This window comes from Apteryx mantelli, chromosome 1 (assembly GCF_036417845.1).
Source record: "Apteryx mantelli isolate bAptMan1 chromosome 1, bAptMan1.hap1, whole genome shotgun sequence".
In the NCBI taxonomy this organism is placed as follows: domain Eukaryota; kingdom Metazoa; phylum Chordata; class Aves; order Apterygiformes; family Apterygidae; genus Apteryx; species Apteryx mantelli.
The window spans coordinates 102,887,880-102,915,765 of record NC_089978.1 but is presented as its reverse complement, the minus strand read 5'-3'; the positions used below and the strand labels follow the sequence as shown (position 1 = coordinate 102,915,765).

The window sequence follows — 27,886 nt, the reverse complement described above, 5'->3', positions numbered from 1 at the left end:
GGCGGGGGGGGAGCGAGGCCGAGGCGGCGCGCAGGCGCGGTGGGGGCGGGAGCGTGGCGGCGCGCGCGCGGGAAAGGCGAGCTCGCGCGGGAAAGGCTGGAGCGCCGCGCCGCGCGCTCAGGTAGGGGCTGTGGGCGCGCTCCCCCCTTCCCCCCACCCTGCGTCCGTTAACGGCCGTTGGGGTGCGCGGCGCGCTCTCCGCCGCCGGGGGGGCGGGGTGGCTGGCCCGGGTCGCTGCTGGGCGAGCGGGTCTGCCGCCCAGGGACGGCTCCCAGCCTGCCGAGCCTCTGCCTTCCCCCTGCCCTCGCCCGGGCGCCGGTTCTTTCCCTTTGCGTTGTCGTCTTAGTGCAGAAGAAGGAGAAGCGGTTGTTATCCGTTATGGGTCTGCTTACTGTGCGTCTGGCGTTGCTTTGACCCTTGGGTGGGCCTCGTTGCTTGTCCTCAGCAGGAGCTGGGTAGGGCGGAGCACCGTGGACTGAGAAGAACAGGATCAAGGCAGTCTTGGGAATGCTGCCGCACGCTGGGAGGTGGAAGGGAAAAATTAAAAAAAATAAAAAATAAAAAGATTTGCCCCCAGGATTTACTTGAGCATTGTTCCAATTGGATATTATAACCTCACCCTGTGCTCCTGTTTAATTCTGTTGAGAGGCATGCTTTATTGCCTTTATCACAGTATGCCTGGACAGTAACTTTAATGATAAATCATAGCTTATTAAAATTCTCCCCTAAATCTGTCATTCTGTCCATTTCTGCAGTGAAACTTTTATGGGATCTGTTTGTGGTGGTTGCAAAATCTGTGTTGACTTTGATCGTCTCAGTTATAAGAAACACCAGTTTATCCAGTATTTGCTCTGTTTTCTTTAGCAAATATGAAGGTCATCACTTGTGAAATAGCATGGCATAATAAGGAGCCTGTTTACAGCTTAGACTTTCAACATGGAACTGATGGGAAGATCAATAGACTAGCCTCAGCAGGCGTGGATACTGCCGTTCGCGTAAGCTTCTACGTTTCAAACTTTTTTTTTTTTTTTTTTAGCATATAGAGCATCAAATGTCTTATTATGTAAGATGATGTGTTATTAACTGGTAATATGAGTATTATCCAGTGCAGGATAACAGCAGGGTGTGTTGGTTTTTTTTTTTTTTGCTTTGGAAAACTAGAAAGTAATCAAGCAAAAGTGAGAACTTGTTTTAAAATCAGTCATCTTGCTAACCTGCTGTTACTTAACTTTAGCTGGTCTGTGATTAGGTCTTTACATTTTGTGCTTCAGGAGTTAGTTTAAAAAAAAAAAAAAAAACTGTCAACCTGCCTGGCCTCATTGATGGATGTTTAGGGAAAGAGTATGAGATTGTACAGGTATGTACAGAGTGACTCCTACCCTGACATACTGTCTTTGACTGCTGCTGAGTGTTGAACTGACATTTTCAGAAAATTGCCTACATTGACTGCTGGCTGGCATTCCTGAATAGTAACTGCTAATTTAGGGCACAGTCTTATGGATTAGTAAGAAACAACTAGTTTTCATTTCTTTGTGTTCATCAATGCTGAATTTCATTGGCTGTTTTATCAGTGGTCACTCAGCAATACGAGATCTTGTGATCTTCCTTTTTCACTCGGCTTCAGATGCAACACTCCTACATAATTTTGGATTGATGTTAGCAAACTTTGTTAATCAGCTGTTCATCCCTTTTGAAAATCACCTATGAAGATGTTAAATAGCACAGGCCCAAAAGGAAGTGACTGTAAGGTTCACCTTTGCAAAATCAAGCCTTTGTTTACTATTTTCTAAATTCTTTCTAATGTGGGGACTGTCCCTCTCATTCAGTGGTCACTTAGTTTCTCTAAAAGCCTTTTAATAGTTCTAGTTGGAAAGCTTTAGGGAAAATTGAGTATGCTGGGTGAACTGCATTCTTTTTATCTGCATGTTCATCAGCTCCTTATTTAAGGCTAATGGACTGGTGAAGTATAATTTCGTTTTCAGAGAAATACATTGACTCATAATTTTTTTAATGGTTTCTCTGTATGGAAGTTAGACTTAACGATCAGAGTTTTTCTAGGTCACCATTAGAGCACTTCTTTAAAAAACAAAAACAAAAACTGACCCAGTGTTTGCCTCTCCTGTTTTTCTGGTGCTGAGACTGAAACAGAGTAGGTTACTCATTGCTGTTAGGCTGTTTATTTCATGTTTGAGTTCCTGTAGGTCTCTTCAGCAGTAGTATCTGCACCTGGTGATTTGCAGTAATTTTTTTTTTTCTTTTTTTGTGGCTTGTTCACTAAAATCTCTTCTGCTGCTATTTCAATTTGAGACAGTTCCTCAAACTAATCCTGCCATAAAGAAAGGTTCCAACCCAGGAACCTCCCTGTGCTCCTCAGTAGTGAACACCAGTGCAAAGAATTCATGTAGGTTTTCTGCTATGTATGTGTGTATATATATATGTATGTATGTATCTGTCTGCTATGTATGTAAGTACGTATCTGTCTGTGTGTCTTTGCATGACAATTCTACGTTTTAATTATCCGTCGGCCCTGCTCACGTTCTGTCAGGCTTCCACCATCTGATATATCTGAAGAAAAAATAAAAATACATTAATGGGATCTTACTACATGTGCAATGGTCAGGAAAAGAGAAAGAATAAGCTTCCACATAACTGATCGGCATGACTAATCTAAAGGCCTCCCTATTTTACAGATGATAAATGGGATAAAGATGTCATTAAAAATCAGGTTTTTAATTCCGGTAGCCTCAGCCAAAACTTTTTCTATCCTCGTTGGCAAATTGCCTTCTCACCTGACAGTGTATGTATTTCAGAGATGTTGGCTGTATATAAGTTGCTGAATATATACTTAGGTCATATTTATATATGTTTCAGGGCCAGAAAATATTCAGTGTTCTTTGACATAAAAAACTTCTGCTACTTCTGCTTATTTCAGAAGACTATTGCATAAGGAAGAAAAGCTGGAAAAAATTACAGAGGTCTTTAATCAAGCTGCTCCATTGCTTGGTAGTTCCCTATCAACACATGTTATTTTCTGAACTGAGTTACATGCAAGAGCAACTCTGACCTGTCATAATGTTGTGGTTATGATCAATGGAAAACTGGAATTGTTCTTGATATTTTGTATCCCATATTTCTTGCTCAGACCCTCAAAATCCTTCGACCTTCAGGGTATGCTGTAAAACTCTTCAGCTTGATCAGATTTCTAAAGAGAGCTAATAATTTTTTCTGTTGTAGAGAACACTGTGTTTCAGATTTGTTGCTATTTGTGGTTGGCCAATTTGTTGACAACATATTGTTATGTCTATAATTTTGAATCAATTGTCAAATTAATCTGAACCTAGAGATTGTCAATGTCGTGTTCGGTTGTCTTTTTATTTCTTGGAAATATTCAGTAATATATTTCAGTAGAACTAAAGAAATACTGCAATGTAATTACAGTTGCAGCTTGTAGAGAGGAAATTTGCAGTGCCACTGCAACTTTATCTCTGATAGTTTCAGATAACAAGTTCAGAATGACTGCTGAAGGAGTAAATGCATGAATAACTGAAACAGTGCATATATAGTACATTGGCCTATCTTCCATTTTGTTTTTGAAAACTATATGTAATGCTTTTGTAACTAGATATGGAAAGTGGAAAAAGGACCAGATGGAAAAGCAATTGTGGAATTTTTGTCCAATCTCGTCCGCCATACCAAAGCAGTAAATGTTGTACGCTTCTCTCCCAGTGGTGAGATCCTAGCATCTGGAGGAGATGGTGAGTAATAATACATAATGAAGCTAATATAAAGAAGCTGTGTTTATGCATCTGGTGGAAAAAAAAAATGAGCATGGGAACTTGTTCATACCTCTCTCCTGCTTTTCCAGTTCTGGACTTGTGCATGCGCTCCTATTGTCATTAGTACATGCACGTCATGCAATTCCTAAATAACTTCTCACTGACTGTGTGTCTGAGAGGCTCTGTTTTCCAGATATGAAAGAATTACTATCCAGATTTCCCAGATGGGGGGATTGAAGGATTTACCTAGTGTCCTGCTGGAAGGCTGTGGCAGAGTTTGTAAATTTAGCCCTGTTTCTTGAGTGCTCCAGGGGTTCTTCAGTCACAGTAAGGGCTGCATTAGATAGGTGCGTGCTTCATGAGGCAGAGCTGGGTGTTACCTGTCTCAGTAGAAAATTTTCAAAACCCAAACAGAAACATGTCCAGCTCTAATCAAAAGCAGACTGAAAGCTAAGTGCTTAATTCTCATCTCACTTCTGAGGATACTGCTCTTTATTATATCACTTAATAAAAAATAAAAGACGTCAACTTAAAATCAGTAGCTCATGCTGGAGGAGAAAAGCGGTCTAGGGTCTACTCCTCCCATTCCAAAGAAAAATCTGCTTTTCGTGTGTTTTATGTGAGATAATTTTAATGTTAAACCAAATGTAATGTATTAACAAAACAGCAGGAAAGAAAGCTTCATGTTATTTCTTCTACAGATGCTGTGATTTTATTGTGGAAGCTGAATGATAGCAAAGAATCAGAACCGTTAGCTTTTCAGGATGAAGATGAAGCTCAGCTCAACAAGGAGAACTGGACAGTTGTTAAAACTTTAAGGTAGCTTCAACTTTTATGAGTCTGGTTATTTTTTGTTTGTTTGTTTGTTTTGATTAAACAGTGCCTTTTATTATCTGGTATGGTCTTCTGTTCAGTGTATGTAGAACTTCACTGCTCTCAAAAATTTACTTGTTCCAGTATTCATCCTTCTGTGATCTTTGACTTTTTCTTTTGATACAGTACCAACCTGTAACTTCTGTGTTAAGGCAGAAGATTTGGCATTTGTGTGAGATAGCTGGTATGCTCTGAAATTGGTTCCTGAGGTTAGGAAGCTTAAACTTAGAGCTTTGCCCAGAGATATATAAGATAAATATGAAGTTTTACTTACTGGTTTTATACTGGAAATTTTGATCAATATTAAAGCAAAAAAAGTGCCAGTAGATGAAATGGTTTATGTAAGTTTTCCAGACAGTAGCTGTGAAGCTAAGCCAATTTTTTTTCAACTAGTCTTGTTATAGTTGAAAATACAGTATATTATACAGCCTTGTTTCAAGCTGTACAATGATAAAATACACACAACATGCCTGCTATAATTAAATAAGTGTTAGTGGGAGTTCATAGTGGCTAAGGCATCAAACCACTGCTGGCAGTTGGAATACAAGTGTATGCTGTTCTTGCTTTCCGTAGAAGATTGAAAGAGATTAGTGGTTTTGGAACCTGACATGCATTTTTTTGATGGGCAATATGTGTAACACTACCCTGCTTTCTGTGTAGTATCTGGGAAAGTCTTGATCTCTTGTCTGTCTACACTAAAGAAATCATTAAGAATTTACACTTGTTTACAAGAAATAAATAACTGCTATCCATAACTGATGCATTCCTTGCACCTACTGAGGTTGATGTGAGAACACTTTCAAAAGTTCTAGTGAAATTGCATGAAGCATTAGTATGGTCTGGAGGTACAACAAAATTAATATTGCTTAAAAAAAAACCCTTTCCTTAAATAAAGTGTGGCAAATACTTAAGCTGCCACACTGTATGATGAATCTTCAGTCTACAAGCAATACAAATTGTTTTTGATGGTGTCCTTCTAGGTGATTCTCATTATCTTACAATGTTTGTTTAGACTATATCTAAATCAACCTTAATTTTCTTTGTTTCATGTGGTTCTGTTCAGTATGCATGCTTCTGTTTAATATTTTTTATGAAGCCCATAAATACACAGGAAAGTTTTCTTGAATAGCTTCCTAATTACTTCAGTGGTGCAATGTTTTGTGTTCTGTCTTGTACAAATCCTAGAGCTGTTCTTTTGCAGTCCTTTAGAAATAAATTCATAAATTACTTTAAATGCAGGATTTTCATTGTCTGTGAAAAATGAAGTGTTTAAAAGGCAGTCATATTTTGGGTAGAAGCAGGATGTACTTTTCTTGTTCCACTCCCTTCTGAATATGGAATTAAAAAAAAAAAAAAGTAATGGCTTTTTGTTTTACTTTTATAATGCTTTATTTTTCTCTCCATGATTTTTTTTTGATAACCTTAAACTATACAGAACTCTTACTTTTACACATGTAGCTATTCATTTTATAATTAATGATTGCTTTCTTTTCTGCTGGCTTCTAGAGGTCACTTAGAAGACGTGTATGATATTTGTTGGACCTCAGATGGAAATTACATGGCATCTGCCTCTGTAGATAACACAGCCATAATGTGGGATGTCAATAAAGGTAAATGCTAAGTGCAAGTTTATCATCTGTGACTTTAGTCTTGCTGCAAGTGTCTCTTGGTATTTATCAAAATAGTTAAAAGTTTCTTTTGATGATTGAACAATCCACTTAATTGCCAGACTTCTGGGACTGTGATGCAGGTACCACCACACACAAAGATAACCTCAAGCTGGCAAAATTTACACGTCAGTAATCTCTTCAACTCAGAGTACTCGGGAAGTAACGTTTGCCCAATTTTTTTTCCCAAGCTGCCACACAAGCATGCTGTATATTATTCATTCTCCTGCTTCCTCCCTTACCCCCAAACAAACAAAACTTGACTGATATCAGGTAACTACCTGGGTCAAAAGCGGAAAGCTAGTATAGGATACAAGCTCCATTTGTGTAACAGTTTTGGGGCTGCATCTAGCAAAGCATTTATGTTCATGCTTACCTGCAGATCAGTGGGATTGCTCATGTCCTCCAAGGAAAGCCCATCTAGAAAAGCTTTGTTGGACCAGTCCAGAGTAGTTAGTACTCTGCAGGTTTCAGCTGTATGTATACAGCTGGTAATAACCAGATAGGTTAGGCTGCTTTACAGTGGCTTGATGTCTTCCTAATAGCAGTGTAGTCATTAATTTCTCTTTTAATTTAATTTGGAAATACTTAGCTTTCTCCACAGTTAACCTTTAATCTCGCATTTCTAATACTTAGTTTCTAATTAAGAAAAATAAAATAGAATACAGATTGTTTTTTGTTTTTTTTCTTCAGTGTATACACACATGAAAACATGAATGTTCTGCTTACATTTTTCACATTCTTGGTTTGAGGGGTTTTTTGGGTGCTTAATATCTCTCCCATCCTAACTGCGGACACATATACTCCCTTACAGAAGTCTTTACCATAAGTACATGAATGTACAATTAAGTGTGTGCATGTTCAGAACATAAGTATGTTAACAGACATCATGACCAAGTATGTTTTGCATCTTGGACTGCTTGTAACGACTTCAGGTCGACATACCTATTAGAACTACTACTAAAAAACCTGGATGTCCTCTTATACTAATATAACCTATTTATCTGTAATGTCTTTTATTGTCACTGCTTTCTTTTAGCATGGAATTAATGATGTGAAGCAGTTTTGTGTCCTCTAGGCAGAGGCACATATGATAAGTTGGAAGTAAGAAGCCATTACTGGAAAATGTATGCTTTCTGATTGAAGTTGTAGGTACATATAGGTAAAGAGTTTCATGGCTAGATTCTCATAATGACCCAAGCTAAACATTTGCATGTTTTTAAAAAATGGCTGGAAGAAAATTAATAGTAAAAATTCATAGGGCTGTTCAGCACAAAGATAACATCACTGGTGTAAGATATCCTTAAGGTGGGAAGTGTTGGCAACTGGGAGGGTATTCTGGAGAAATATCATTTTGTACTTGCTCTGTTCTTATATGCTTCCCTAGGCATCTATTGTTGGCCACTGTCTGAGACAGGATACGAGGCCAGAAGGACTTTTGGTGCGATGCCTCATGGCCTCAACTCTCTTTGTGTAGTCTTTCTCAAGAGCTATTGTCTTTGAAACTTGTCGGCTCGTAAATTATTTCTTTTCAATAAAGCAATGCTGTACTGTTAGAAGGACATCTGTCACTGGTATTTAAAACAAAATGTTTTGTGAGAATTACCTGTAATTTTACTTAATCACAATACTTTGGATTTGTAACGTTCATTCATGAACTTTGGAACATCAGTGGGGTCAGAGAGTTTATGTCTTTGACAGATCTTTCTGATAAGAGTAAGCTGTGGAAGAACATGAGCTAGCACTGCTACAGAATTATTTCTAATAGCTGTCCTTGTGTAAGCCATCAGTCAGTATGTCTGGAGTATGGTTTTTAGTGCCTGCTCAACAGAGTAGATGAGTTTATACAACCGTAGATGGAGAGCCTGGCTATCTAACCCCAGCTGAAAGTTATGTTTTAATGCTGAAATTTCTGGCTCTGTATCCAGCCAAATCTAGTTAGTTGTTGAACAGTATTCTAGACCTATATGAATATTTTTTTTCTAAATCAGAAAGGTTTGGAAATACTTTTGGCTTTAAAATATACTCATCTTGTGCATTTAACACCTGGACCAAGTTGTTTATCTAAGTTAGTTTGTAGGGAACAAGCCTTAAATTGACACGTCCAAATTTACTGTACTTACAATGATTCTAGAAACAAAGCAACTATTTCCAACATTGTTGTCAGGTACCACCAAGTTACCAGTTTGTATGTTTAAAACAATGCTTTGTGTACATTCTGAAACGCTTTGCCTTTTTTTATTTCTGAAATGAAAAATTGTTTTAAAACACATTGGTCTTAGAATCTGAAAACTGTTTGTAATTTCAGGACAGAAGGTTTCAATATTAAATGAACACAAGAGTTATGTCCAAGGAATAACCTGGGATCCTCTAGGCCAGTACATTGCAACTCTGAGTTGTGATAGGTGAGCTGTTGGTCTGTGTTTTGTCTTAGTGTTCTTTCTTGAGGATGAATGAAGAAAAAGTGTATGGAGTGGATGTGATTTTTCTTTTAATTGTATTCAGATTGTTTTGTAAAAGGGCTGGCGTGAAAGTAAAATGATAATTTAGTTAATCTTGTGGTAAATGATTGACTCTGAGTGTCTCTCTAAGCAAGAAATAAGCTTATGCAACCTTTTGCATAAATTTTTCTTAAGAAAATGAGTTTTTCTGGTATTGGTCATTAGAGATATCAGACATATCTTAAGAGAATGCTGCATCAGTTGGTTGTTAGTGAGCTAATAAGTTCATCCTTGTCAATATGCTTTACAGAAAGAAAAAAGCAGGTTAAGAAATTAGTTAAAATGTTTTTTCCATTGATATCTTTCTTTTGCCCTCTTGCTCCTTCCATCCCCAGCAGTTCTGTAAGTGATGTCATTGGGAAAGCAAACACACACTTCATAAACTTGGCCCTTGTCAGAGCTTTGCAGTTCAGCTTAAGCTGTTTAGGGCATGTGTACTGCTCTGAAGGGGTTCGCAGCTGGCTAATAAATGCATGTCATCTGGCACCCTTTGCAGAGAAAATTGCTGTAATAGTGGAAAAATAGTTTTGATTTAAGAAACCAAGAAAAAGGGTAAGTAAATGGCTGCTAGGTCATTATGAGCCTCTGTCTTCTGATAATCAGTTATGTGAAATTCATGTGCTTTTATTAAAATGAGCAGTAGTGAAACACAAGTGATGGAGATACACACGAGTTTTTCTTGGAGTGAAGTTACAAGCTAGGGTACAAACTAATCTGAAGAGGGAAAGTTTTCCACCCCCACATCTTGCAGACGTTTTTCTGCAAGATTAGCAGATAACAGCAGCTCAACAGGAGTCCAGCAGGAGCCAGGTCCAGTGCCAGGAGTGGGCACTCAACAGTCCGGGGGGCAAGGAGACCCCTTCACCCTTTTGGCAGATCAGCTTAGCTGTGACACATGGCTTCATCTGGAACCTGTAGTTCTGTGAAAGCCTCAAACTGACTGCTGTTTGCCACAGCTTCAGCTTCTACTTTCCACTTCTAGATCTGTACAGCACTCTTTGAGGAGCTGTTTCACCACATTAAATCAGCAGAAAGCTCTGGTTTTTGTGTTAGGTTAGTTTTCTGCCAGCCTAACAAACCAGTATAATTTAGTGAAGGGTTTGATGAGTTTAAGAGCTGTTAGAAAGTAGGGGATGGTGGGACCAGCAGTTGGATTAGCTTAGGCTACCTGCTGATGAAGTCAGGGGAGTTCAAACATTCTCTACTGAGTTATACTCCAGTTTTCATTTATTCCAAAGGAAACTGCCCCAATGAAGCCTAGAAATACAGCTAATTGTCTTTGGGGTTAGTTCACACTCCGTAGGAACAGATACAGCCACTATACTACAATTGGGAATGACATGGCCATTCACTGTCCGTTATTTCCTTCCTTCCTCCATGAATGTGTATACTGGTACTTCACAAACCTTCTTGAGTCAAATTGTTACCAATGATTCATTGGTTATTTAGTCATGAAGGCATGTCCTCCCTGGTGGTCTTTGATGAACAGAGTTATAGTAAACGTGTGATTGTCATTTTTATGTGGCAGTCACGACTGAAAAGAGAGGTGTTGTAGCAATGTGTGAAACTTGGGGTGAAAGCGAGCTGTTTATAGCTAACTGTGTTCTCCCCAATGTAGGGTCTTGCGTGTATACAACTCACAAACCAAACGTGTAGCATTTAATGTTACCAAGATGCCTTCGGGGGCAGGAGTTGAAGGAGAGGTATGTTGTTCTGCTACTAATGGTATTGGAGAATGTGCTGGGTGCTGTTTTATGAGGGTTACTCTATTCCATGAAAATACAGGGCAAATATTTTCAGTTCAAGTACTCTGTATATCAAATAGTTTTGTGTTTGTCTCTGTCTCATCTCTGTGTTTGTGTAAATAGAGAGCTTCTCTTCGGGTTTCCTCTAACACTGTAGAAGTGGCAAAGAATGCTGCCTACTGCTAGTGATCTCTTACAAGTTCATCTGGATAATACAATATGTCTTTGGTTATTAATGCTTTAAAAAAAGTGTGCAAATTAGTATGGATAGTGAATTTTTAATGGAAGGACTTCAAACATATCTGTCAGGCAATAGCTGTAAGATTATTTGTGGATTTGATATAGCATTTATATTGCAATAATATTTTAATTGAACAGCCTGAAATCTCTGAAAACATACTATAATTTTTAGGAAAAATATGAATTAGTGAAAATTTAGAAAATTCTTTCTAGTCCTAAGAGGGCAGATGAAGAGCTTTCTCCCCAAAGTGAAGTAAATTATAGTAAAAATAAAGTAAATGATAGTGTATATATAACATTTCTAAAGCTAGCTATAACTTTTTTTTTGTGGGGGGAGGGGGGGTGGACACTGGTGAAAACATTTTTACACAGACTGAAGAACAGTTCTGGGAGAGCTCTTTGCCATTATAGAAGTTTCTCATTAAACCTCTAATACTCGAGTTAAAATTAAATACCCAAGGAATGGGCTTTTAGACTGACTATTAAATAATGTTGTTCTCTAGGTTATTATTACTTTTTCATTACTGGTCTAATGTGACTGCTCTTGGAGTGTTTTGATTAGTAGCTGAAGAAGGATCAAGGGCTGTTTTCCTTAGCTGTACAGAATTTATAGCACAGAGAAAAAGTGAGTTTGAAGGAGCCGTGTCTTTTAAAATACTTATCTTTTAAAATAAAAGTTTCATTCAGGTTGGATTGTACAACCAGATGATTTTTCTCACTTGGATTTCAACTGACAAATTCATGGCACTTCTCACAATCATATTTTCAATGTTACAGGCTAGGAGCTATCGGATGTTTCATGATGACAGCATGAAGTCATTTTTCCGCAGACTCAGTTTTACTCCTGATGGCTCCTTATTACTCACTCCAGGTATGTGAAAAGAACGTGTACTATAACTTGCCTTTAATCTATTGCACCCTCCTTTGATTGTGCATCAAGATTGCTTTCAAAACTGATAGGGGATTCCTGTTTATCTGAATCATGCCATTCATTCATTCATCATGTTCTTATTGAGAAGAAAGAGACTCCGCAATACTCTTTCATTAACAGTCCAGAACCTCAACTTTCTTCTGTGATTAAAAATTACCTATAGCATTTTTCTTAACTGAAACATATATAAATTGCAACACTATAGCTCTATTAAAATAGAATTGGAGAATAATGAGTGGTTTCTTTTGACTTGTCTGGTCTCTCTTCATTTGTATCCCCATTCTGAAAAACATTCTACAGTCCTAGTAAAAGTAACATTGCAAGGAGGGGATCAGTTTGCCCATATAAGCACTGCTTTTGTAGGTGTCTGGCAACATCAAAAAGAAGTTTTGAGGGGGAAATCTATAAGGGAAACACAAACAGCACTAAATAAATATTTGGGATGCCTTTTTGTGTTCAGATCACACAGCTATTGCCCAACTAATACAAGCCTAATTCCTGAGAAATAAAATGTTTATGAACATAAAGTGTGTACTCAGTTGATGAGTAATGTTTTAACCTTTATTTTCTCAGCTGGCTGTGTTGAATCAGGAGAAAATGTGACAAACACTACATATGTTTTCTCCAGAAACAATCTTAAAAGGTAGAGTTTAATAAGATCAAAATATCTTTTTATTTAAAAAAATCAAATGTTGTTTTCTGAAATACTGTTTCTTTCATAAAAGGCCCATGGGTCACCTGCCCTGTCCTGGAAAGGCAACTCTTGCCGTTCGCTGCTGCCCAGTATACTTTGAGTTGAGACGAGCACTTAATAAAGGTACTGTAAATCCTTCAGGTACATACTTTTACAGCAAATTTGTGAAAAGGACAATCTGGCTGTTTAGTTGCAGGTCATACTATTCTATGCCCTAGCCTTTTTACATTAAGATAGCGTTGTACCACATCTTGGAAACTGTTTCCTAATTTTAAGACCCTGAATTCGTCTTAAGAACCTCATGAATAGCTTTTGATACAGAGGATGAATGTTCTTATTTGGCCTGTTAGGCTACAGAAAACACTGCTTAGTATTTAACTTTTAACCATTTTGTGTGAATAAAAGAAAATAATTTGGCTTAGCACTAAAGGAGCAACCTAGTGAAATTTTTTCTTCTAGATTCAACTACTCACATTGAAGAAGCACCACAGAGTTGGTGTAGTTTGCAGCAACCATTGGTGTTTATTTAAGGAGGCCAAACTGGTGTTACTGGCCAGAACAGGAGTTCTGAGGAGGGAAGGATTGTTTGAAGTTGCACGAGACCTTACCTGGAGACTGAAATCCAGCCTTATTGTGAACCCAGTGGGGCCAGGAGTTTGTATATGTTTTTTTTTTTAAACAAGACTGATCTTACTCTGGTGCAAAGACAGAGCTTTGGTCGTTTCCAGCTGGAGTGCAATAAAGGCTCTTTCTTTAGAGGACAATCGGTGGTATTCCTTAGAGGATTTAGAAATTATCTGTTCTGTATGTGTTCTGTATTTCCATCATAATCTTTAGATCCGTTGCCATGCTGTGTTGCAAGGTAAGGAGATGAGTGTCCATTCTCAGTCTCTGTAGCTCCTCTGAATGGAGTGTTTAGGTTCTGCAACACATTCCCAGAAAAGTGAAGATCTGTGATAGTCCAGAAATCTATAGAAATTTGTGGTACCTTACATTAACATTAGGTGTGTATCTTTTGTAATCATCATGGAAGTGAATAGGAGCTCTGTATAGTAGTAATTTCTGAAAGCAGCTAGCTAGCAGTCAGCTTCTGATGGAAGTTGGAAAAACCTGCCCTTACAAAGACCTACTGTTGGGATCAAAGACTAACCAGTAGCTCAGATATCACAAAAGCGAGTTAAAGCTATTGTTTTGAATAGGTCATACAGAATATAATGTGGCAGTATAAATTTATGGCGACTTTGATTTAAAGTATATCCTGAGATTTGTTTGTTCAGACTTTAGTAATAAAGTACATATAAATATGTTGAAAAAATTAAACTGGAAAATATATGACAAATATGTAACAAAAGAATAGCAACCTAGATGGATAAAACTTCTGCTAACTTTTAGTCTCTTAAGCTAAGACTAAACAGAACAAACTTCAGTCAACAGAAATGTTGGTGCCTGACATAGCACTTGTATAAAATGTAAAGTGTAATCTTCTCAGCCATTGTCTTGATATTGATTAATAATAAAAGCTTTTTTTAGGTTCATGACTGAGCTAGTGCAGTTACTACCCTGCGATGAATACAAGAGAGAATCATCAGGCTGTTTTGTTTCTTTGCATTCTAGATGAAATCAGTCAGAAATCAGCTCCTGCTCTATTTAAACTGCCCTATCGATTGGTGTTTGCTGTTGCTTCAGAAGATTCTGTGCTTTTTTATGATACTCAGCAGTCGTTTCCATTTGGTTATGTTTCTAACATACATTACCACACCCTGAGTGACATTTCATGGTAGGTAAATGGTAGATTCTTAAGATTTGCTGAAGATTTGCTGCTGAGGGGGGAATATTGTCTTTACGTGTTGAAGTTCCGCTCTTATGTCTTGCTTTATTTTTCTGTTTCATTTATGACACGTTTGGTCACTGTCATCACAGTGTCTAAACAGCAAGCCACTTCTTGTTGCTCTTGTGGGAAAGTTGCAGGGTTTTTTTATCAGCTGGGGAACAAGGCACAAGGACCCTAAGGACAAACAGCACTTTTGCACACAAATGTGAAATTTGTACGAAAGCTAATATGGCACAGAGCGCCCATGAGAAGTACTTCCTGTCCAGGCTGTGTTACTTGTAATAGTTACCTAGAGGTTTTGAAGGTCACCCCTTTGAGTTCAGACACCTGTATCCTGGCCAGTTCCTGCTTTATATGCACAATCTGCTTGCTGCTTCTTTGTATCTGAGACTAAGTGATCAGTCTGGTTTGAAGTGGGGAGTCAGAAATGGAGCTGAAAATTGGACCCAAGTCTTGCAGTCAGGATACAGTCCATCAACTGGACTAGGCTTCCTCTCTCAAGCCTTCCTAGCCGGTTACCTAAGCTGAGGGCTATGTGGAGGCCTCTGTTTCAGAAGTTATAATTGATGCTCAGATACTTTGAAGACCATTGTGTGTCAGGAGGAGGGGAGCAGAAGAGAAAAGAAAATCATGTGTTTTAAATCAGTGATCACCATTACTTGGTGAAATGAGCAGCAAAGACCTGTTCACATAAGCACTACAGTGATTCTGAGCATTGTCTCTACTCAGCCCAGGGAGCACAGCTAAAGAGTTTGAACTGCCCTGTTGGGTCTGAATGAGCAGAGCTCAGCACTATTTCAGAAATTAACGGAAGATTTATATACCTGCAATTGAACCATACTTTGTGCCAGCTCACATGCATGCAGGTGTTGGCAGCAGCATATTATAGCTGATCAAAGACAAGGCCAGAGATTAAATCACACGTGAAGACCAGACTTGAGTATCTGTTGTTCATTTGAATTGGATGTCTTTCAGCTGTCTGAATCTTATTTAGACTTAGTTGGGGAAGGGAGGAGGAAAAGACAGGTACAGCTTGTGTTATAGATGGCAGGGAGGGTTGAGGAGAGCAGTTCTCACCTTTCCTCTTAATGGAAAACAAAATCTCAAATAGGTCCAGTGATGGAGCCTTTCTTGCTATTTCTTCCACGGATGGATACTGTTCATTTGTTACCTTTGAGAAGGATGAACTGGGAATACCACTGAAGGAGAAGCCACAGATAAGTGTCAGGACTTCCAGTGCAACAGAGAAGAAAGTGAAGAAAAGCCAGTCACACAAAGTCATTTCCCCAGGCTCTCGACTGACAGAGGGGACTCCTCCTAGCAGGACCACCGATCCCAGCACTCCCACTCTTCAAACTAGAACACCCACAGCTGCCAGTAAGGAGTTGCCTTCCACACCTGTTGGCATAAAAAACGTTCCAACTTCATCCTCAGACGAGAGGAAAACCAGCCAGCCAGCCAGTCAGCGTACTAAAGTAAACCAGCCCAGGAGGATTACTCTCAGCACTTTACAAGCGTGGAGCAAGACGCCAAGGTGAGATTTATGCTGCCGTTTGCAATCATAAATATGAAGGCCAAGACAAGCTGTGCTTGTGCTACATTTAAAGGGCTGAGGTTTAGACATAAATTCCCTGCCTTGTGTCTTGGTGGTAGCTGTCTTGACATGGAACTTTGTGTCCCAGTTGTACTACAACTGAAAGGTCAGAATGTTTCCTGGATCCTAAATGTACAGCTCTTGTATTTCTATCTAAAATGTGAGGCAGTAGCACAGTTAACTTGACCTTTATGCTTTGTGCATAGGGCAGCAACAGGTATCTACCTTCAGGCCACACTTTCTGTATAGAGATGGTGCCTGTAGACTTCAACTGTGTCCGTTCTGACAAGAAATGTTTTAAGTAGTGAAGTGTGCAAGGCTGCACAGGCCCTCAGTGTGCATAGTCATGGGTGTGGGACTTAATACATTGATTGGTGTTGTTTCCTAAGGTGAAGATTTAGATGTTTTTAGAAATTGTCTGTAATCCATATATTGGCAGTCACACAACCTGCAATATAAGATCCTGAGCTAGTCTGCAGCAGTGAGGAGAGAGCCATGCAGTTCGAGACCTGTATGTGACCTTTTCAGCAAAACAAGGCTGTTTTATAATTGAAGGAGTTTGACTTTCTTACAAGAATATATTAATACGTGGCTAGGTAAGAAGTGGTGAGCAAGAAAGGAGGATACTGGATCTCATCAGCAACTGTGAAGAAAATTCTTGGAGAAGATAGTTACAGGATGATGGTTTTCTGCATACCTCTGTTTCATCTGCACTGAAACTAACATGTCAAAGGGTTCTAGCTAGTTGAAAGTGACAGCAGTTGGGAGAAGGGGGTGACTGATGGAACTAATTCATTTTTTGTTTTTTTTGAGAGCACGCAACAGCGAGAACACACCCTCGCAAGACAGGGACAGAGAGAGAGACAGAGAGACAGAGAATCCCATGAAGGCAGAAGAGAACAAACTTTTAACATGAGCTAAGGTGGCTGGCTACCATTCTTGCAAACCCCAAGACTTTTACAGAAGTGTAGACTACCAGGCCCACATCATTGAACCTGCACAGATGGCTTATATCCTTGGCAGGACTGTAATCATTTTAATATCTTTAGATTTCGGTTTTCTTCTAAATAAATAACATTTTGCTTTAAAAAGACTCTTTGGTCACCATATTAACATTGGTTACTGTTGTTGGAGAGAACAGCACTGAATGAACTGAGTACAAGTCAGACATGTTGGAATAGTCATGATTAGCATGAGGTATTGCAGCCTCAGCTGTGATCTGAGATTAAGAAAATGATGATGTTTTTACCCTGAGACATGTAAATGTGCCAGGAATACAGACTGCATAGAGAAATTGCTCCAAAATGATTAGGAGTAGTTAGCTTGTGACACTTCTTACAAATCTGGTCAAAGAGAAGCTAAAGGTTTGTCTAAAGTTTTGCAGGGCTACAGATAGAGTAGATTAAAAATCTATTTTTAACCCATCTGTGTTCTAGAATTAAGAAACTATATTTAGTCATCTCAACTATTTATGCCATGAGTGCCATCTTGTAGTAGCACATAAGGTGCTGCCTGTGTGTGTGTGTGTGTGTGTGTGTGTGTGTTCTTTTGGGGGGGGGTTGTTTTTTTTTAAAGCTCTGCTACTTTGGTGGTTTATTTTTAAATGCCGTCCAGAAGAGATTTAGCAGAAGAAAATAGCAGATATGACACGAAGAGCTCTCCCCGCCCCGTAATTGTTAGTCAACTTCAGTGAGCAAAAGAATTCCCTAGAGACTTATAAATCTACAGCTTTAACAAGGACAGGGCCAGCAGAAGGGAACAGCAGGCTCTTCCAGTGGAACTGGAAGCTGTATCGGGTGCCAAGAAGCAGTGTAAAAGCCTTGCCTCTGCAGCCAATCTTAACTTTCAAAGAGTTTGACCATTGTAATATGTTCAGAAAGTGAATATCAGGCATTGTTTTACATATCACATATACAAAAATACTTGCTAGTGAAAAAGGTGAATAGTGTATTTAAAGTACTTTTTTAAAAATACTCTATTCAAAATGTAGCAAGAGGGAAAAAATGCATAGTAAAACTACATGTAAATTTAAATGATTATAATCTAAAGAAAGTTTCAAATAAAGTACTTGTGGATGTAGTGTCTTTAAAGCGCTTGAATTGTTTCTGCTTTTTTAAAGGAGAATAAACTTGATTCCAGTGAAGACAGATACTCCAACCTTGACATACACAGATGCAGTTTTGATACCTCCTTCCTCGGAACAGGAACACGGTAAGCTTTTGTGGCTATTAGTATCAGCAAAGTTTTTTGCCAATCATTTTTTTTCCATTTTAGACTTCTGGTATAATCTATTATGAATTTGAGTGTAATCTGATAAATATAAAACTCCTGAATCAAGCACAAACCCAAGGCTGTAAAGCTTCCCCATCCTCTGGCTGTGTATGAAAGGTGCTTTGGACAATGTGCAATGTGTTGCTGCTCTCACTGTGGTTGCTTGCGGGCAGCTGCTCATGTGATAGTATGTCAGTACAGTTTTACATTAATGGGTGTGTTGGCTGACAGTTGAAACACTAAAAAAAGAAATTTGCTTGGAGGTTATGTCTTCTAGGTCATACAAGTAGGTTTTAAAGGCACTTTCTGCTGTTGTACTTGCAGCACACTGTTGTTTCAGATGCCAGACTCTCTCAAACCAGTTTCTTTTGTGAGTGAATTCTTTGTGACTTTAGAAAAGAAATTTACTTTTTAAAATCTGGCTTCACCTAGCTTAAATGACTTTCATATCTGCCTGTTTCAGAGGGGCCTTTACCATCTGATGACAGTCTTCAAAATCCCCCAGCATCTAAACGCCCTAGAACTGAAGAAATGTCTCTTTCTACATCTCCTGAAGATCAAATGAGCTGCAATTCAACCAAATAAAAACTAAACTTTTAGTAGACTCTTCACAGTCAGAAGGCAATGCAGCCGTATCTGAGAGTGCATTTCTTCTTGCAAATGTTAAATCCTCAGTTCCTGATGGAAGTACCATATGCATATTAGACATAGAGCTGTGAAGAAAGAAGCTGGCAGTAGAAGACAAAGGCTTCAGGAATGTAGCTTTGCAGAAGAGGAAATAGTCGGAAAGTGACTTTAAGTGCACTTCTACTTCTTGAAGACAGCGTTCTTTTTCAAGAAATGTCACAGCTTAAGGAAATTGGGGAAATCTGGGAATTGAAAAGCTGTACAGTAACATAAGCATCTCGATCAAAGTCACTAAATTGGTGTTTTTAAACATTATGTCTTCCAGGAACCTGTCTGGCTAACCTAAAACCTAAAAGATTAGTTTCTAAGGACTTGAATGCATTCATAATGATTTCTTGTGGTTTAAGACAAAAGAAAAAAAAATCTTTCTTTCAGGCAGCTTGGCTTATACATTTAGCATTGTGCAAAGTAATTCATGCCCTCCAGTACAGGTGGAATGAAAGCTGATGTTCACATGCTCTGAACGCAGCAGATGCAATACCGCTGTTACGACTGAAATGGCAGTCAAAACATATAACTACAAGAAACAGGGAAGCAGAAGGAAGAGACCCCCCTGAAGACCTGTTACAAGCATTAAACAGAGGAAAGCAATTCTTAATTGTTTAGTCTCCATATTAAAAAAAAAAAAAAAAGCAGACATGAGATTTTTTTGAGGCAGCAAAATCTGAGTGTATACATTAAAAGTACTGGTTTCCTTTTTCTCTTTTATCCAAATCTAACTCCCTTAGCCAATAAAATATAATACAAATCCAGTGTATATTACACCTTTAAGAATTCATTTATTTTAGCATTTAATGCTTGCTATGTAATTAAACTAAGACTTGCAGCTTGAAAACGAGACCAAAATGTTTGAAAACCACACTTGATTTTTTTATGGTGCGTGGCCTATGACTCCAGAAGTAGAACGCGCAGCCACAATATTCTAAACTTGTACGATTCATTATTTTTGCTTACCATTATGTACTTATTTTTTTAAAAAGTAGGATAGCTGTTAAAATGTGAATAGTTGTTCTAGCTGATGATGGTATATAAAAGTTTTAAATGGCATTTTCTCTTGTGATGAAGCATATACTACTTTCATTTGAAGTTCCAAAGTATGCAGGAGGGAAAAGTTGTAATTCATATTAAAGCTCTTTACCTTACATTCTTCCCTGGATCTGGTTGTTTTAAAAGTGTGTAATTTACTTCCTGTTTTTTTTCTGTCAATTTCTAAGAAACTGGACTAATACTTTAGAAAAGGGGAATAAAAATGTTTCAGAAGTAAAAATTGTAAAAATTTCACAAGGAGAAGAAGTATTAACAAAAACCTATGTCAGAAAGACCATATCAAACAATTGAAGCCTACAATCAAATTTCAACAAAAATTAATAAGCAAAGAATTATAGGAAGCTAATTACATCTTTGCTTTAAGCCAGTGAGATAAGGATGGAGCTGAGCTCTGTTGGAAAACCCAAACCTGGGTTTTCTTATAGTAAGAACTATAAAGAATTTATTACCAAGCAAAGCCATATCTAAAACCATTTTTTTTCCCAAAAAATTTTATAGAGATATCTGAATTGATAGCTAATGCAGATATTTGTAGCTAACATGCATTGCTGGTCATGCTCTTTTACTTTTTGTTCAGCTTGAGCTGTAAGGATATTAGTATTTCATCTTTCTGTGGGATGGTGTCCCACCTGGTACTGCAGTGTCTGGTTTTATACCCTGCAAATGATCCTTTGAATTCAAACTTGCAGTTCTAAACACTAATTGGAAATGTTATCTTGATGTTTAATTTTTTTTTTTTTTTTTTTTTTCACAGTGTATTTCAGCATAAACTACCCTTTCTGTTGAAAGCTACTAGGTTGGGTGTATTATGTTAATGGCATATCTGGTCTCTGTGGTCTTCAGATACAAGTACTTACCACAGCATTCATCTTTATTTCATACCGTACTTATTCAGGTGACATCCACTTATGTTTATACTGTTTTTCCCTCTTCCCTCCAATCTGATGGGAGCTCTCAATTTAATGTGGCCTCCATTGCTTCCAGCTGGAGATTTTTTTTTTCACATCATGATCTTTGTCAGGAAACTTTACTTGGTATTTCATCTTCCTTACTAGGACTTTTTTTTTTTCCATTTGTCCTAATTGTCTCATGTATACCAATATGATTTCTTACTTCTCTTTTCTGTTAATTCTATGTTACTTACTGTTGGGAAACTTACATGGAACTAGTTATTTAAACTTTTTTCATAAATGGATGCTTGTGTTTTTTGTTCTTTTTTTTTTTCTCTCTGAGAAGCCATCATTCATATATAAATTAATGTCTTTAATGCTTTGACAGTCAGAACTGAATTTTCTGGTTTCGGTGATTCCTCTTTCAATCTCCAAGGGGGCAATCCCCACATACATTTACCCATGAGACATTGAAAACTTTATCCTCACTCTGTTTGTAGAAAGTGTGTTCATGTTCTGTTCTCAGTCGTGCACAGGGCTCTGTTCTAAGACGGAACATGCCCACTGCTATTTCAGTTGACTGCCTGGTAAGGTGATGTATTGTATAGCCATAATTTTTTCAGGGGTGCTCGTTTGTTCAGATTTCACTCAAATGTCATTTTTAATTGGCTAGCTGAATTGCTTTTAATTCAAAGGGACCCTGAGTTCATATTCAAGCTGTGAACAGGATGTAGACATCTTCTGCCTAGGTCAAATTTTGCTCAGTGTCTTCTGTGAGGATCATATCCCATCCAAGAACCATCACTCTGCTTGTACTATCTTGATGAGGTAACATCTCCTTTCAACCCTGCAGCAGTAAGAAGAGGGAGTTGAAAATGTGGAAATAACTCCCAGAAGAGGCAGCAATATCGCTGTTCAGCTCTGGGAACTATGGAACTCCTTATTTGGGGTGTGTAGACCCTGCACCAGTCAAAGCATTTGGTACTACTGTATGTCAATATCCTATAGACCAGTGCCCTGAAAGATCAAAAAGCCAGGCGGCAATATGTTGTTACTAAATGGATGGAAACATGAGGATGTCTTACCTGTTCTCATCTTGCCAAAGGCCTTCAAGTCAATGCCCGTGACCCGTAAGGCCAACTATCGATACATCAGCTGTTCCAGTTGGTGCTGGAGTAGCCACAACTGTGTTTACGAACATCTCCAGGCTCAAGCACTCACCTTAATGGTTCAGTAAATCCATCTCTAGGGTCTTCCCCTCACAGACTTGTATAGGATTGGTAACTTGTCTGTTTTTCAGAGGAGAGACAAATGCTACTGGAACACAAAGCAAAAATGCAAATTGCTGTTGCTTTGGTGCCTGCTTCAGTACCCTCCTCAATGCCACCTCTTGGCACTGATTCAGCCTTCCTGTTATCTTAAGCTTCAGTTTCTGATTCAGTGATGAGCTCCCAGAGGGGTTCCAAGGAGTTGTGTGTCATGAGGAGGAAAAAAAACAACCAAACAAAAAAAACCCCACCACAACCTCATGTTCTGCAGTGGTCTTGTTTTTTACTTGCAAAATTGTCTTCACCCATTGCAAGTAAAAACTTCATTTGCGTCCCTTTTCTCTGTGAAATCAAGGGAGGATTTTATGGCTCTTTTCAGAGGCCTAATTTACTGCCAGACTCCCCAAGGATATGGGAAAGTGTCCAGAACACTGGTTTCTGCCATCTCAGTCTGGGACTTTCCCCATAGCAGTGTTTTCCATCTCAGAGGGGGATATATATTGTATTCATTTTGTGACTTCAGAGCTACCCCAAAACCTCAGGTAATCTTACCAGTCACTTTTCAAAAGCCTTTTGACCTTTTTTTTTTTAAATCTCTAGTTAAAGGACTCAGTCACTGACCAGGAGCCCAGGCTAATGCCAGAGAGATCACTTATAAAGAGCACCAAAGTTTCCACTGACCTAAAGCACCTTCAGACTATGGAGCCACCTTTCAGCCATTCTTCTTCAGGCAAAAGCCTTGTGGGTGCAGTTATGAACCTCAGACAACCTCTTCTGTTGTTGCCTCACTCTTGTTTTTCTTGCACTGTATAAGGGTAGCTACTTCTGTATCATTGAGCTTCCTAGCTGTTAACCGCAGGCTTTTGGGTTCTGGATAGCTCAGTCACTTGTTATGCCTTGCAATCCTTTCAACCTGCCCTTGGGAGATCCTTCTTGCAAGAGTTTGCTAGGACTCTTGGCATGCACATTTCACTTAAACTGAGAAACGAAACCCTCCCCCCCCCCAGTTGGGGGGAATTGCCCTTTACTTCATGCTTTGGGAGCTTAGGATATCCTTCACTTTTTCAGCATGAAGAAGGTTATAACAAGAGCCTTCAGGTTGTCAACAAAGTTGTGTCAGGACCTGACGTCAAAAAGAATGTCCAGGAAAGGTGGAAAATGAACACATCCGCTACAGTTACTGCACAGATAAAAAGTCTTCTGCCTTGACTGATAGTGTAAATATGTATGTGGCCTATACATCTCAAAGAGTTCAAGTTACAGGCAAGTGGTATTTCTCCTTTTTCAGATTGGTTGTCTTATATTTATATGTATTTACTTATCTGTCGTGATAGTAGATCTTTTACAAGGTCATCTTTATGTCCCAATTCTGCATACTTTCTCATTTTAAATGTCTGTGTCTGTAAATGTGTGTAACTGTTTACTCTTGTCAGAAACACAGTTTGCTTGCTACTATAACCCATGTGCCTTTTTTCATTTTGGTGAATGATCATTCAGCTGCAAAAAGTTCAGTGAATGGTTGAACAAGTACAGGCTGTAGAAGCCCAAAGCATGAGACTTCTGTGTAAAAAGAAAGTGCAGAGTGACCGCTAGTTGTCACTGTTCTATAGGATTCCTCCTCCTGGGGCTATGGGGAAAGAGCTGCAGGCAACAGTGAAGATAAACAAAACACAATGTTCTTTTTAAGAGCAAGTTGTAAATAAATCTATATAACAAATGTATGTTGTCACCAAACAAAATTGGTTTTGTTGCTCCCACAAGCTTCCTTCTGAGAAGATGGGGTTCATTTTCTTATAAATGACATTTTATATTTGGCTAAGGAAAGCAAGTCTATAACGTGATATTTTTTCTCTTTTGGAAAATGTAAAGTGATCAACCTGTAAGGCCACATCCAGCCCTGATCTTTCCAAGAATGTCATAAGCACCATTTCTGTGGAAAAACTCTTTGAAGAGGGAATAGGAAGTATCTGGAAGGCATCAGGACCATCAGGTTAGTACACACTCCAGCTTCAGCCAGCTCCTGATTGTCTAGCAGGAATTCCCAAGCTGTGATACACACATCACTAGTGGTACACAGGAATTGCTGCTGCCTCTACCAGTGATAGCACCAGTTGTTGTGGGCGGGAGCTGGCAAAAAAGGAAGAGAAAAATTTTTGTATGCACCACTCATAAGGCAAAAAAAACCAGTTAACCACATATGTGTCCATATAACAATATCAGTTTATCTGTCCTAATCCCATTTAAAAGGCTGTCCTGCCATGCTATTTATCTTCCCACCAGTGAAAAGGAAATGAAGATGATGAGGGTCACAGAAAGCTGCTGGCACCCAGGAGAGAGTGGCCATGGAGGGTGGCAGGTGTGAGGGCAGGATGCAAGGAGTCCTCATGCATGAAATGTGTTCTGTCTGCAAGAGCAAGAAAATGTACAATTCCCTATAGTTAAGTTTTTTTATTCCTGGAAATGTGCTTTTTGCTAGTTCCACTGTAAATCACCATCATGCCAGGTTAGTGCTGCCCAGTCAATGAAATCTTTTTTTTTTTGATTTTGAGCTATTGTTAGCTAGAATCATAAGAAGCCCTTGCTCCTAAACAAAAATGTATGCAGATATATCCCCAATACCTCTCTGAGCCACTGAACTATTCAGACCTTTTTTCATATGCTTGATATGGCTAATAGCGCTGGTGTTTTCAAATAGATTTGCAACTTTTTAGATATAGGGGACAGCATTCACAACTGTCTTTGTCCTGGAAAGACTTTCTGGTGTGTAGTAATGGTTAATTCTTAGACAACTAGACATCATGCTTCCTGTACTGTTGATACTATTTTTTTTCTCTGTCCAGCTGCCTGTATTAACAAATCTTATAGTTACTTAACCACGCCTTTTCGTCAAAATGTGGTGAATATTTGACTGTGGATTCCAAAGGGAATCTACGTTGTGTACACACATACTATATGCTTACATTAACTTCATTTCTTCTGAAGGAAACAGGCTTAACACGGTAACTATTGTATTTGTGTTTCTCTGCTGTAGGAGTTGATGATGAATGGTGAACGAGGAAGAAGAGACAGGCTAGAGTTACATGTTAATACACTAAACAGAATTTGCTATATTAAACCTTTCTACTTTTCACACCACTCATTTTTCTTCCTGCTACTATAAATGATTTGTCTCTTGCAGTTCAAATGCTCTAGATCATTGCTACATGACAATAGCAAATTTCGTTGTGGAATTTCTTTGGATAAATCAGTATTACAAACATATTTGAAACTGGAGAGAGGTCATTCCCAAACGGAACATAGAAGGGCCAGATTTTCAGAAGTGCTAAGAGCTCATAAATGGAGGCAGAGGACTAATGTGTTCATCATTAATATTTTGTCAGCATCTAAAAGCTTCTCCAAACAAAAAAGCATTGCTTTTTAATGTGAAGAATGATAGGGAAACAGGGGCTGTTCTGCCGGTTCACTTCTACATCACCTCATAGATCAATCACTGTCTGTCATAAATGGAAAGTTCCTTAACTCCTGCTTCTGACCCTATCATGATTTTTATTAATGTACATGTATGTCTGGGCAAATATAGGAGATATTCTATTTCAAACCCCATTTGACAAAAGAGGAACATCACTGGGTGTCTTCCCCTATCTTTACACTCCTATTTGGACAAAAGGAAAATAACCATAAGGATTTAAGGCTACTAACTGCACTCTCATCCCCTCGCATTTCTGTAGGAAGAAGACAAAGCTCTTAAATGAATAGGCAGAATGAATAGGCAGAAAGATATTTTGTAGTAGACCCAAATCTCTCTGTTCTTCCTGTGCACCTTTGAGTACAAAAAGGAAATCATGATCAGGCAGACCTGACACAGTGCTCCTACCCAGGGGTACTTCCAGATTTTCTCTTTGCCCCTTGAGAACTTGGAAAGAGCCCTCTTTGTTGAAGAGCAGAGGAGTGTAAGTAGAAATGGAGATAGCTGGGGGAGGAAAAATCACAGGTGTGGATGAAGTTTTTTGAGCTGGGATGTGGAGATATATTTGAGGGCTGCTAACTGAAGGAGAACAAAACTGGCATTTGGGAAAAGGAGGGAGATGGATGGGAAGCTGAAAGCGCAAAAAGCCTTATTAGAGGTAGGTGGCAGGGAGAGAGTTTTGTGTTGTTGTGAGTTCTTGTGGACACTTCTCAGCCCTGTGAGGGTCCTTGTTCCCCAGGGCACCTATTTTCCGAGATGGGTTATAGCTGCATTACTGCTCTTTTTAGCTGGAATGTGAAGGCTCCTTTAAAACACCACAACTCTTAGTTTTGCAGCTTCCTGCCAGCAGGCAACAACATTCAGGGAATTAGTTGCTTATCAGAGTAAGCAGGACCTCATCTTTGCTCAAGGTAGCAGGCATTTCTCACGTTCTTTATATCTTTTTTTATTGATTTTTCTTAAAAGTTACTATTTTTGGTTCCCTTCCACCTGGTGAACAAGACAATTGAAGAATAGGCTCCTGCAGGAAACTGTGCTTTCAGGAGAAAAATACTGCAGACTCACCAAAAGGCCTCCACCGTGCTGCCTGCATCAGCAGGGCGTCAGGCCAGTCTGAAGCCCTGTCCAGCAGGAGCCACCATTGCAGGCTCCCCAGGCAGCCTGCCCTTGCTTAGTCAGTGTCCGGGGTCAAGGCGAAATGTGTCCCCAAGCTGCCACAGCACAAAGGGCTCTATGGAGGTCCAGAAGAACCTCCTTTTTGGGAAGCAACCAGCTGGAGGCCCCAGCAGTTTTCCTGGAGAGGCTGAGGTGAATTTTGGTATTGAGGAAAAGCTACCAGGCAAAGAGCATCCAAGGCGCAAGACCCCACTAAGTTAATGCAGTATTTTTGCCCCCTCTCATCCCAGCCAGGCCTGCCCAAGGGTTCAGTCAGCCCCTCCGTGGCGGCCTCTCGGCTGCCAGTAAGCTCTGAAGTGAAGCCCCACGTTTGGTATCAATTATCGTTCTTTCTGACTAGCCCGCAGCCCCACACAGCGGGTTTGTTCTTCCTCGCACATGGAGGGCTTTGGTGTGCTACCATTTGCTTTGTGCTTTTTCTTCAGGGGGTTGGCAGAGCTGCTTGCCACAGAGAGGCAGCTTGTGGGTGTCAAGGCTCCCCTACCCAGATGTGCTCAGGCCCGTCCTTGGCTGCTGCTCCCTCCAAAGGAGACGCGAGAGCATGACCAAACCCTTTCTTTGCCACAGAGCAATGATCCTGCTGCAATCTGCTTAGCCTGCCTTCCCTCAGCGCAGCCTAGCCCAGGCTGCCTTTCTGACCTGCATGCTCCAGTGGCTGGAGCGCAGGTGCTCCAGCACCATTCGAAGAGCTGAAATTTGCTAGCAGGGAGCCGTTCAGTTTTTCCCCTGCCAGTTCCCTCTCGCGTGCGTGCCAAAGCAGCGTACAGCGCTGTTTTTCTTGAGCCTGACAGCCGTTTGCATCCAAGCGGTAATGCTGAGAATCCATCTGCTTGTCCCCTCAGCTGAGAAAACCAAAAGCCACGGCCCGGAGGCCTCCTGCCCTGCAACCTGAGAGGTTTTGCCTCTTAGAGCATGGATAGCTAAACAGGTTCGCAGATTTCTTTCTGTCTGGAAACTGTTCATAAATCTGGGCTTGTCCAGGGATTGTGAAAACCTGATCCTGGTGCTCTTGAAAGGAGAAGAACCTGGTTTTGTCTTTTAACAGCACAGCTATTGGTATCGTTCCTGCACGGGCTATTGATTGGTGTTTGCCCTAACCCCTCAAAGCCTAAGTGTTTGCAGTTTCTTTGTGCTCTCCATTTCTATAAAACTGGCTGTCTGCTGAGATGCCAGATTCATCTTATGCTACAAGTAGGCATACTCACACTCTTGCCTATATGGATGTCCTT

General features: G+C 39.5%; 1 protein-coding gene and 1 long non-coding RNA gene across 4 annotated transcripts; both read left to right on the top strand.

The window, feature by feature from the left end:
• The first annotated feature begins 53 nt into the window (after window positions 1–53).
• On the top strand, window positions 54–19,957 carry CHAF1B (chromatin assembly factor 1 subunit B). 3 transcript variants are annotated; one of them, XM_067298833.1, is made up of 15 exons: window positions 54–121; window positions 865–995; window positions 3,623–3,755; window positions 4,478–4,595; window positions 6,156–6,259; window positions 8,625–8,721; window positions 10,436–10,520; window positions 11,580–11,673; window positions 12,307–12,376; window positions 12,459–12,550; window positions 14,042–14,204; window positions 15,370–15,792; window positions 17,972–18,063; window positions 18,448–18,493; window positions 18,587–18,686. In XM_067298833.1, exons 2-15 carry the CDS (start codon window positions 870–872, stop codon window positions 18,603–18,605), a joined length of 1,662 nt encoding a protein of 553 aa, XP_067154934.1. In that variant the 5' UTR covers window positions 54–121; window positions 865–869; the 3' UTR covers window positions 18,606–18,686. The 3 variants fall into 3 exon arrangements, with proteins under 3 accessions (XP_067154934.1, XP_067154924.1, XP_067154918.1); XM_067298823.1 differs by lacking the exon at window positions 18,448–18,493 and having other exon boundaries at window positions 17,975–18,063; window positions 18,587–19,957; XM_067298817.1 differs by lacking the exon at window positions 18,448–18,493 and having other exon boundaries at window positions 18,587–19,957.
• Window positions 19,958–22,539: 2,582 nt separating this feature from the next.
• LOC136991130 (uncharacterized) lies at window positions 22,540–25,116 on the top strand. Its single transcript, XR_010883166.1, has 3 exons — window positions 22,540–23,278; window positions 23,885–24,005; window positions 25,047–25,116. It is a non-coding gene; the product is annotated as an uncharacterized lncRNA (long non-coding RNA).
• Window positions 25,117–27,886: the final 2,770 nt, after the last annotated feature.